Source organism: Ambystoma mexicanum, chromosome 10 (assembly GCF_040938575.1).
Source record: "Ambystoma mexicanum isolate Mex_15411 chromosome 10, UKY_AmexF1_1, whole genome shotgun sequence".
Taxonomy (NCBI): domain Eukaryota; kingdom Metazoa; phylum Chordata; class Amphibia; order Caudata; family Ambystomatidae; genus Ambystoma; species Ambystoma mexicanum.
The window spans coordinates 847759727-847772293 of record NC_090932.1 but is presented as its reverse complement, the minus strand read 5'-3'; the positions used below and the strand labels follow the sequence as shown (position 1 = coordinate 847772293).

General features: G+C 42.7%; 1 protein-coding gene across 1 annotated transcript in view; it reads left to right on the top strand.

Moving 5' to 3' along the window:
* Nucleotides 1-1199: 1199 nt before the first annotated feature.
* Nucleotides 1200-12567, top strand: part of LOC138491791 (transient receptor potential cation channel subfamily V member 6-like) — a 372724-nt gene continuing 361356 nt past the window's right edge. The window contains exon 1 of the mRNA XM_069618499.1: nucleotides 1200-1242. Within this exon, the coding sequence (XP_069474600.1) occupies nucleotides 1229-1242 (14 nt within the window). The 5' untranslated portion in view covers nucleotides 1200-1228. The remainder of the gene's footprint in view (nucleotides 1243-12567) is intronic.

Here is a 12567-nt window from a genome sequence, read left to right as displayed (position 1 = left end):
ATCACACAATCAATGCTTGCCGTTTTAAGCCCCCACATGCCTACATGTTGCAATGGGGTGAGGGAATACATGCCCCAGTGGGGGATTTTTCATGGTACAATATACAGACAAGGACCGCCAAATCCTACAGGTGTGGACTCCTAAAATAAAATAGTTATAAATTACTATACATCACGCCCTCAAGGCTTCATAAGATGAATCCTGCGGTCCTAGGCCGCTGTTGGCAGTGTGCGCAAGCTCCAGGGTCTCTTTATCATATCTGCGGGGCCTGTGCAGTAATTCCGTTCTACTGGAAAGAGGTTTTAGCCCAAATTAAAAGGATCACTGGTGTGGAGCTCGCCTTAGAACCGCTGGTATTACTCCTGGGGGATGAAGACCTTGAGGGGCATTATAAGTTGTCCTCCAAGGCGGCCCAATTACTCACACATTTCCTAGTTGATGCAACAGTAGTGATCACGCGGAATTGGAAATCATCTGCTGCTCCAGACAGGCAGGAATGGTGGGTTAAACTGTGGTTTATTGCAGCCATGTGTAAAATTGAGCCACCTTTAAGAATGAGATGCCTACATTTCTTGCGGTATGGGGTCCCTTTATGCAGTTTTTTGCAGGAAATGATAACCCTGGTCTCCATCATACATCACACGATATGATGCCTTTTGCATTGTTATGTTGCTCTCATCTCATGCACTGGGTACCTGTAGGACAAGTATGCTTACTAGACTGTTCATGCCCCGCGCTCAGTATTTTGATGCTTTCTGGTTTTATTATATCTTGAGAGGATAGCTCACGGGCAACGTGCTCGCCTTGGAAGCAAGATGAAACGGAGAAACACAGGTTCGATCCCCGGGTCCGCGCTTAGAAACCTCCTGGGTATTAAGCGCTTTATAAATAACCAATCATATGTATTTTTTTCTTCCCTCTTCTGTTTTATATATTGTTTGCCCGTGCTGGAGCGGGTCGCAGTTTTCTTGTTGTTTCATAGGTCCCATAGGTCCATATATTGACCCATATGTTGGCACATGATTCTTGCTGTTGCTTAAATGTCTAAAGCTTTTGCATTGATGAAGCTTGTATTTTATTTAATTAAAATTTGAATGACAAAAAAAGCTTTACTCTTAACATGTGAGAGACTAAATATGTAAAATTTCACAATTATAAAAAACTATAAAAACTAACACCTTTCACATTTTCTTAGCTTGTGAAGGCATCCCGCAGAGACGCAGCTATTATGGACAAGCTAAGGTAATATAGCTACTTATATTTCCAATGTAATAAAATCTGTGCCATCGTCAAATATTCTATACAAATTAAATGCAGTAACCCATTGACCCAGAAATGTTTTCGCTCTTAAAACCAGCTTTTTTATTATTAAATAATTAAACGAATGAGTCATTACAAGGTTGCCGGTCCGGAAACAACGGTACCGGTAAGCTTGCCGGTACTGTTGTTTCCAGACCGGCAAACTACGAGTTCTGCAAGTGGGTGCCTTTCCGCCCTCCAGGTCTGACCTAGCGGGCGCAAAGGCATCCGCTCGCAGACCTTGACGGATGCACCGGCACTGTTGCACACAGTGCCGGTGCATCCGTCCTCCCCATTCCCATTGAGTCCAATGCCCCGGTAAGTCCCATTGCCGGTCGCCGGAAATAAAATGACTCCGGCAGCAGCCGTGCCGTTTTTACCAGCACGGCTATCGCCGGACTCATATTATGTATCTGTAATTTAGCTATGGGCAAGTTGCTTGCTCACTGTTTATTGCTCAGTCCGCTGTGTTTTTTGAGATAGACTTTTTGCATGTGTGTAGTCCAAAGCCTGTCAGATAGCTTTGTCAAGTAGATGCTGGTGGTAGCATCTGCTGTAGCTAACCAATGACATGGGGGCAGTTCAAGAACAATTTTCCAGCAGCAAATGCACTTGGAGAAGTAGAAATATGAAATTGGATCTATATGTAGAATTATTTGTGAATGGGATTTAGTCTAGACCGGGCTAACTCGGCTTGTAATCCTTCTGAAATTAATACATTTAGTACCATTAAATTGTCTGTTATTGTGAAATGATAAAACAGGAACATTATTTCCACAAGCCAGTCGCCCCTGTGCCCAGTGCATGGGCTTCGGTTACTTGTCATGGCCTATGGTCACTCTTCCTGGATCATGACCTTCAATTATGGCCCAGCTCCCAGAAAGCTTCCCTAAATGGTCACCGGCCCTGGACTGTAGCAGGCCCAGGAGCCCCTTTTTCCCTAATGTGGGGATGCGGACCTTCAGATCCTGTAGGGGAAACTGGTGGTTTGTGAACCACGTGACCTAAATGACTGTTTTTTTTGTCTTTAATGGAGGCATCTTGGACATCTTTCCCACCCTCTCACACTCTCTAGTGTGGTTTGTGACCATAAGAGGGTTGCAATATGCCCTCAGCTAGTGGCCGACAGGACAGTAGTGGCCAACACATAACATGCATGGCCCACGTGGACAGAAATGGGCTTTGTAACTTTTAGGAGACATATTGCATCCAACTGGTTGTCCTGACCTTTTCTAAGGTTGGTAGTTCTAGGGGGCTGCAATATGCCCCTTAATATATTTTTGCATGTGCCATCCATGGCCCCCACAAGACAACCAAGGGCCACAATATGTGTCATTTCAGAAATGTCTGTCTACCCCCAAACAACTAGATTGGCTGTCATCAGGCTAGTCCATTTAGGTGCATTTTATTGTATCTGCGAACACAAGCTGGATCTGCAGATACAAATAGCCCAACCATGTAACTGAAACTAGGGCATGTTAGTCCACAAATAGCCTATGCAAACACAAAAATCACTAACGTGCTTTTGGACACTTTGGGTTTGGTTTAAAACTAACCGCCAGATAGGGTTGACTAGTTGAGTGTTCACAATTCAGACCAGGTGCAAGGTCCTGGCCAGCATTTGGACTGTTGGCCTACAAGAAATTGCGTGGGAAATAGACCAAGGCCTGTTGTCACTCTGGAAGGCTCAGGCCCGGTTGAAGGTTCAGAGTGGAAGGCTTACAAATGTTAGCTTGGCATCCATCTTGGGTCCACGGATCCGAGCTAGGTCCCTTCCCTGCAATCATTTTAGTTTGGGCCTATACTGAAGGTTGGAATATGCCAATCTGCAAGCAAACAATATCACAGTTGACTAATTTATATTAAATGTTAGGGTGATGTTTTGTTTCTTCTGAGTTTTTCGACTCAGGAGCACCAATTGTCAATCAATGGTACCCTGTGGCACCAAATGACGTAAATTAAGGCTGGTGCAGAGAACCCACAGAAAAGGGCCTCAGATCATGCCCTATGGACTTTGTGGGAGGGGTCACAGTGCCCAGGGCCTAATGTGCCATGCCCTGTGTGCACTCTGGGTACAGTCACTGTATAAAGGCACTGCAGGAAAGGTCAGTCTGCTTGGAACCAAGCCAAAGATCATGCCCTTTGCAGAGTCCTTGCAAGGGATTAACATAGGCTGAGACATGTGAGCACTGCAGGCATTCAAGCCTCGGATGAATGACACTGTGAAAAGGGGCACACTTCCAAGTCCATAGACTGCGGAGAATTTTGCACTTTCTAGACTTCCATGAAAACGTGCAAACAATTCAGGTAGTATGACTGTCCAGGTTGTATTATTGTAAAACCCTCTACGTAGGTTTGCCAAAGAATATCCCTCAGTCACCCGCAACTGGTCCAGCACAGGCTGTGAGACTTGTTAGACGCCTGAGAAGAAGGGTCCACATCCGACCAGGCCTAATATTTCTCCACTGGATCCCACTGGTGAAAATGATTGATTCAAAGTCCCTCTGTACTCTTCAGCACACCAAAGTGAAACTCTGGACATCATATCTAACCGAGGAATTGTCAGTATGTTACTTCATACAATCTGAGATTACTTGCCACTGGTTTCCTTCAGCTACTCAAATATAAAGGGAAGTGAAAAGGAGAATCTATTTTGGGATGCGTGGTCCATGGCTTGGAATGACCTCCCATCTGAAGTCAGACTCCAGAAAAAATGTTTTCATTTCAAGAAAGACCAGAAGACTCATTTTTTTTATTCGACTCCATTACCAACCAGCCCCTTACTGAACACTGGGTACCTAACTCTCCATCCTGACCATAACCAAGCCACCTTCTTGGCCTGGTTTTCCATACCCTTTGTTCTTTTAAGAGTTAAAGATGGATATCCCAAATCCGGCACTCTGGGTCATCCAAACCCAGAGCTACTGCCCCCTCCCCACCGCATTTACAGTTCCCTGATAATCTGTTCTCCACAAATCTTTAGCAAGAGATACTGTGCCGATCTCTCTGCTACAAGTTGAAGGTCCTTTCACTATTCATGCCCATTGTCCTTGAACATCATGGGCAGTGTACACTCATGCTGATAAGCCTCCTGCACGCATTGCCTCTCAGCAACCCTGTCCCAAAGGGCGGTCCCAAAGGGCAGCAATGTTTCAAACATCCTTACCTCACCAACTCTGCCCAAATTCTCCTCCCAACCGGGTGAGTACAGCATCGGTGCCCTGCTCCTTTCCGTTCTTGCTGAAATTGACCCCTCCCAATCCCTACCTTTCATCCGTATATACCAATCCCCCCCCCACACACCCTGCCCGAAGTTTTGTGCTCTACAAAACACTTAAGATAAATAAGTAGATACATAAATAAATAAATAAAGGCATATGGCTCACTAGTTAATGAGCATCCATGTATGATATAACCATTGCTATACACATATGAAGCAGAATTGGTGTTCAATTTTGCATGTTCAAATGCAATTATATGGGTGCTGGTGCAAATAACCTTTCATTGAATTTGGTGCTAATGCAATGGTACATGTGCACAATATGTGTGTTCATTTGCATACAGTCATCACGACCATAGTGTTTGTTAACATGATGTAATTACAATGAGAGCTGATTTCCTCTTGGATGGTTTTTACTTGGATTATTCCTGTATACTTTGGAAATATGTCAGTCACTGTACAGGTCTGCGAGCTACACTTAAAAAAAAAAAAATCTATGCTTCGGAAACAATACATTTCATACCATGAATCGATTGAATACATCATCTAAAGTTTGAGAATAGAAGACATATATTGTAGCTGACCACTGCAATTTACACAAAAGAATGGCCAGAAGAATGGTGGTAGCAATAAAACCTGAACATTCTAAATTCCCATACCTGTATGTGTACTGATCAATAATGTGATCAGTGAGATGATTAAATCAATGGCAATGGGTGGGAGTAAGAAGAATGGGCAACAGGTGGTCATAGCAGGCATTGCGGCAGTGTGCGCGCCTTGGAAAACAAGACGACACGAAGCAACACAGGTTCGATCCCCGGGTCCGCGCTTAGGAACCTCCGGGTATTTAAGCGCGTTATAAATACTCAACTAAGAGACATATCTTGTAACAGCGCCTCGATGCCCACGGGTTGTGTGAGCGCTTTAAAAATGCAAAAATACAAAATAAATTTAAAAAAAAGTCAAGTAGCACGTAGAAGACACGATTGTAATGTTTATGGCAATTTACTGTGCAAAGATCATATGGTTTGTTTGCTGTCTGAAATCTGACACCGGGAACTAAATGCTACTGAAACTCAAATTGAAGTGAGAACTTGCCAAGCTAAGGAACGCGCTCTTTATTGGGTTCCTAATCTGATGTAGCAGGCTTAACTGCATGCACTGTTATGTAAAAAGCATTTGGTCTCCGCCAGGTACCACTATAGCAGTCTTCTGGAACTGAGGCGTCTCTTTGTTATCTTCGGTATAGCATTTTATAATGCTAGTATGTATGTATGTATAAAGACCCCTCAGTGAGCCATCATCTGGAGTGGTCTCAGAGTGCTAGGCGTGGAATACAGTAGGTGCACTGCTCAATATATAGTTTATAAAGCTCTGGGGAAGATGAAGACCTTTACAAAGTAATACCAAGGTGCCCCACACTTCGAGCAAAAGCAGAGAGCAGAACTCCCACAAAAGTCATTTTCAGTCTGCACATCATGTATCACAAGCCTGTGCATAGAACTATATTTCAAGCATACTCATTTAATTGCTCCTTGATGTATACGTTAATCGTATTATGGATGTGTTCTATTTACATCACATCTTTGCTGTGTCTTGCTTTTTTTGTAAAATATTTGATTTACATTTTTTGAAGAAAGACACAAAACACAGGGAAAACAGGACTGTATGCACACCACAGAAGGGTAATTAATCTTTTCCATATAACCTCTTCCCAACCCCCACAAGCATTCTGTTTACGGTACTGTAGCTTGATTTAGACAAAAAACACGCATCCAGAGACATCGGACATGTCAGCTAGATCTAAAGCTCTCAAGCTCATCGAGCACGAAAGGCCACCATAGTCTTTTTTTTTTAAAATGTGTTTCTATAGTCCAAGGAAGGACTTTATATACATCTAAACGACCCTCCTGTTCCACCAATATCTGCCATTAGTTTTTCTATTGTGTATATAAACCACAATTTATAAAGCCAGATGTCTATGTTGGGAGGCGATTTGTCTCCATTTGGCCAGATTGACCACTTTTACAGCTAAAGTTAAGTGGGCAGCCATGCGTCTTCCCCCTATTACCTTTCAGCTGTTGGTTGCTCGCTGCCCCTCTCCCAGAATAAAGTGGAGTGGGTCCATTGCTAAACCTACTCCAGGACTTCTTTGATTCTAGAGTGTACCTCCAGCCAGAAGGACTGTATAGTGGGGCATTGTTAGGAGCTGTCTTCGCTGGGCCCGTGCTTTACATATGTATGCTTCTGTGTCGCTATGGAGATGGAAGGGCTTCCTGCCCATTCTAAAATGGCATCTCCGTGTATCATGTTGCCATGCAATGACGTCAGGATGCCAAGGCGGTGCTGCGCTGCAACAATCTTGAACAACTACTGGAGTCGGAGGAGACCACTAAGCAACGCGTCACAATCTAGCTCAATTCTGGTTGCCACAACGCTGCTTTCCTCATTTTCCCAGCCCTCGTTCTTCTATGTGCTTCCCTTCAGGAATCCAAAACCTTTATTACTTCCTGGCTAAGCATCTTCTTGGTGTACTCGCTCCTCACTCTCTTGTGATCCTCCGCTCAAGTGCTGTCATTATTGAATCTCTTCTTATGTGCTGCCAGTTTTGCATCTTTTTTTTACACTCCCTGGACTCCCAAGATCCTGTTCTCCAGATTACCACATCCACAAGGATTTTTCCCAGGACTGGGTTTTTCCTCAAATTCAAAGACTTGCCCTCTCAGGGTAGCCCTCTGGCCTCCGTGTGTGTTTTTTTTCTCCAGGCGGCAGGATAGGTACTTGAGGTGACAGGCCTTACCACAACAAACCACACAAAGCTCCAACTGTAAAGGCCTGTCGCTGACAGACTGCAACGTCTCAAACAAAAAAATAACATGGAACAACTGCAAGAATTGGTGGCAGCTGTTCAGGGTCTAACAGTGGAGGTTTCGAATTTAAAGGCTGAGAATACCGTGCTTAAGCAGGCTATGGCTCAACGAGATGTGTCATTGGAGGCCTCCCAATATCGGGATTCTGCTATTGAAAAATACTGTGAGGACCCTAAAAAATAAAAGGAATACAAAGATATATGCACTGTAGCTTTTGCATTCCGGCAAGCTTCATTCCCCACTGACAGAGCCAAAGAAGGGTATATTATTTCCCACTTTGCCGGTAGTGTCTTAAATTGGGCTAGACTGCTGGTTGAAGCCAACAGCCCTAAGATGGGCGACTATCGGGGATTTCGCACAGCTTTTTCTGGGATTTTTGACAGACCTGAATTAAAGATACACCAAGCAACCTTGTTGGACTTTACACATGGTACCCTAGATGTTCTTTCATACGTCACTAAGTTCAAGCAGTTGGCTCAGCAGACAGCTTGGCCTGAGGAGGCCTACTTCACACTTTTCCAATGGGGTTTGGCTAATGAGTTGAAAGATGAGTTAGCCAGAGTACTGTGGCCTCCTTCGTTTAATGATCGGTCAAGTTGGTGTTGCAAATGGACTGCCATTTTCAGGAACATAAAGTAGAATGGCAAAAGACCCGATTCAGTTCCTCCTGTTGCTCAATGACACCTCCAGAGTATGCATCAGCAGGTGAACCCATGCAGACTGGAGCTGCCAGAGGACCACTATCTGAGGAGGAAATACAATGCAGAAAAAACAAAGGTCTATGTATGTACTGCAGATCCTCAAATAATGTAGTAACAGTGTGCCCCTTGGCTCCCTCTTGGAAGGTGGTAAAGACCAGCTCCCACTCATAGAAGGGACCCTAGTCTGGGAGGAGACTGTTGGTCGCTGCATGTACAAAAAGCCATGGATTGCCAAGTCACAAAGTCCACACCGTTATTGGTGTTCAAGATACACCTCCATCTCCCACAGGGACCTAACATCAAGACCATTGGGATGGTTGATTCAGGAGGAGCTTTGGTGTTCATGGACAAAGCATGGGCCCAAAAAATGGGCATTCTCATAAAGCAAAAATCTCAAGCTCTACCTGTGGAAGGTGTTGATGTACTACCTTTAAGTTGTGGGCTTGTTGTGGAAAACACAGTGGTCATGGTTGTGTCTATCCAGCAACATTGCGAAAAGATCACCCTAACTGCTGCACATTTTCTGGTGATCTTGGGCATTCCATAGCTGGAATGGCATAAACTGTTATTAATTGGAAAGCCAGATCATTGTTCTTAAGTTCTGAAAAGTGTGTTACCACATGTCTGGCAGGAACTGACCAGAAGGAGACTGTTTCACTTGGGTTGTTAACATCTGTGGGATATTTTGACCCATTCCAATGTGCCCCACTGCATCACTTTACAAATGGTGAAAGAAACAGCCCAAAATGGATGCGCTGACTCCTGTGCGTGCCAATAACTTCAAAACTGCTTTTGGGACACAACCAGAAAAATGCTGCACACCCTGCCACACACAGTCAGGGCCGGGTAAAAAACAGAGTTCTGACTGCGGGAGTATGTCAGTGGGCTCTGCCACATTCAACATGGAGCACAGCAGCAGAATTGTGCTGAAAACGCCTTTTAAATGTTAGCTTTGCAACCTTAAAAAGTGCTGTTTTGGGCACTAGATCCATTCATTTCCATTGAAGCATTGAGATTAAAAGGGTACTGCAATGCCCAGAATCATCCAGTGTGGCTCAGATGAACCAGGCCTCATTGACTGATAGCTTTATAAAATGTATCTAATGAAAAAGCAACCCAGGAACCTTTGTTTTCATTTTCCACAGGGGGGCATGGGGGACCGGCTATCTTTGCAACAAGTAACGGAATCAGACTGCAAATAATCCCAGCACTCAAGGGAAGAACTAGTGCTGACTAAAATGTGTATGTGCTGCAGAGGAAAATCTGATTTAAAGAGCTCAATTGTATGTGCTTTTTCATGAACGAAGTACACATCGCCTGTTGTGAAAGCATGTTTTTGTTAAAGGCTTAATTCTTGAAAAATGTCAAAGGATTGCTAAGGTTAAAAATCCACCTATAAACTATGTTTTTTTATATGTTTAAATGAAAGATTTAGTTGAAACTTAAAGTTAAACCCAGCCTTGAGTTTATTAACTATTTAAAAATAAATTCTGCTCTGACAGTCCTTAACCTGGGAAAGCTTGACACTTCACTGCTGGCAGGAAAGGCTAATTGCTGTTGGGAGGCATCACATACTCATGACAAAGGACCTCATTAGACATTCGTCTGGGCCCCAGACAAAGACAATAGCATGCTTGGACACTCATCCTTCCAGGGGAGGGACAGGAAGCTCCACTCTCCTGGAAGAGGCTTCTAATTGAACTTCAAAGGACTTGCCATTTACTCACACTTGGGAAGGAAAAAAAACGGACATGTGATTTTTGGGTTTAAAATGCTTATTTTTGCCACTGAACATCATGACATTTTACTTGGCAGCAAGAATAAGTGAACGATTGAAAAGTACATATATATAAATCTGAATTTATGCTAGCCATTTGAAAACTTGGTAGGATTTCTTACTGCTTAAGGAACAGAAGTTATGAAAAATGACGAATTGCGTAGAAACTATTAATGCTGCAAATCTAATATTGTGTACCCATGTTCTAGGGGTGATTGTGCATATATGTACTGAATTGGGAAATGTTAGGCCAAACCGTTATGATTAAAATTGCCAAAATTTAACAGACAGGCAATAACAGGTCCCACCGACTTGGAAGTTGGATGTAAATGTGACCTATGAAATATGTAATTTATGTATCCGTTTTTCTTAGAGGGCATAAGTACATAAATATGTATTTGTGGGAAAGTTAGATTTTGTTCCCAATAAGTATGGGAGAGTTCCAGATCATATCATAAAACATGGCAACCCTTTCTGTCATCCGACCAACAAAGAGCAAGGCGGGAACTGTGCTTGTGCCCAATCATAGCCTTGTGGGTTGTAAGTCTGACCCTACCATAAACTGAGTGATGCCATTTGGCAGGATAAATAAGGGAACCTCACAACACACAGACACACACTGATTCCTGACTCCATCCTGATTTCTGCGTGGCGCCCTGTTCCTGAATTCTCCATCTTTGTTCCTGATTCCAGTTTCTTTGCAAAGCCAAGGCCTCAGCATTGCTGAACTCCTTTTCAGCTAGGCCCAAATCCTGAAACCATCCCAAAACTTAAGGGAATTAATTTGATCCAGTTTGGCTTGCTATCATAAATGCTTGCCTGCTGAAACTCGCCATCCCACTGATCTACAGTGTCCAGCAACCAGAAGGGCCAATCCAATCCAATCCAATCCAGTCCAGTCCAGTCTGCGGTGCCAGTGCAGTCGACCAGAACTGCCCAGCTGACCTAATTCCGCAAGAAGTGCCCTGCTGTCCTTATAACCGATCCGTGAAGACCAGAGTCCTTGATGGTCCAAAATTAAAGTGGACTGTAAGTATCAATAGGAATCATAGTAACCCATAGCATATATTGCCTTATATTGTCCTATCCCAATCTATAACCTATCCCAATCTATAACCTATTCTATCATTAACTTAAGAACCTATAATATTGTCAGAACCATTCTTGCAACTCTGTCTGTAATTCTTAGCGTTAGCACCAGCCTTATCTCATTTTTGTTTTACTAGACTATAAGCCATTAGTGATTTTGATTAAATAAAGTAATTCCCATAAAGAAAACGGGGTATCCGCAACGTGAAGGGTAACAAGCGGCCGTGTAACTGTGGAGATTCACAGGTGGCATTCTCTTTTTATTAGCCATTAATCTAATTTAAGTAATATCAACCTGTCATTTTAAACCGATTTTTTGCTTTTCTCTGTTCTATTTTTCTAAAAACACCTCTCATTCAAACTTGCATAATTTCCTCAATTTAATAGCTAGATACTTAATTTCAACTCTGACTTAAACCTAAGACCCTTAGCTACATCCCAAAACCACATCCAAAAATAGTGTAGTTGACCCATTTGTCTTAAAAACCGTTTAGTGAAATTTAGGCAGGAATTAGCATTTCTGCAAGTTTTCCACATGTGATTTTCAATTCCAATTATTTACAAACTTCCATAAAGATTCAAAGTGTGTACTGTTGCTCATATTAAAGCTTATGATTGCTAGCATCTTTCACATGTTGCTCTCATAGAGATTTATATCAATTTAAGGACTTTTTGCACACTTTTCTTTGTTTTGCTCAGCCGTTTTTCGAATCTCATTTTAAAAGTGACATTTCCAAAACATTTTCTCACTTGTTTGGGGAGGGAAGATGGTATTCAAACCCTGTACACTGTTATTTATTCCTGAATACCTGCTGCTTCCTTACACCTTTGTAGAATTGCTTATTTGTAATTTGAGAAATTTGCAGGGGGAAACCCTAACTTAAATGCTATCTTACAAATAAGAGCAAAACTGTTCTTTTCACTGTGTTTTATATTCTGTGTTGCTAAAAGTGAATTCAACTGCATTACCTACTTTCTTATTTGTATTGTCACCACATTGGTAATTGCGGCCCCATATATTAAAACATATGTTTGATTTGAATTTTAAATAAATAAATAACTAAATATTACCTTTACCAACCAGCCTAATTCCTGGTCCATTGTGACCTGGAGCTATTTTGAGAAGGGGTGTGATATGAGTGGTATATCACTCAGAATATTGAACCGATAGACACAATAAATATTTCATTTGTGCATTGCATGCTAGGCTGAAACCCGGGTGTGTTGTCTGATTGAAATCCTTAACACATCAGTTACTCGCACCTTGCAGGTTTCCAGTTTGGTACCAACTAAATACGTGCAATATCAGAAGGTATTTGTGAAAGAAAGTGGAAAAAACGTGGCACCTCATCGTGCAGATGACTTGCCTAACAGCTAATACCAGGGTCCACCATTCCATTTAGCTGGATGTTCATTCTGTCCCCGGTGGAAAAATCAGTTTTAAGGGAGTACCTGGATGAAACCCTGAAGAACGGCTTGATAACCAATTAAAAATCCTCTCTGTGAGCATCCTTGTTTTTTATTCCAAAAAAGGACACCACTGCATTAAGACCTTGCATAGAGGCTTGAATCGAGTAACTGTGAAGGGCAAATACCCCCTTATGCTCATTC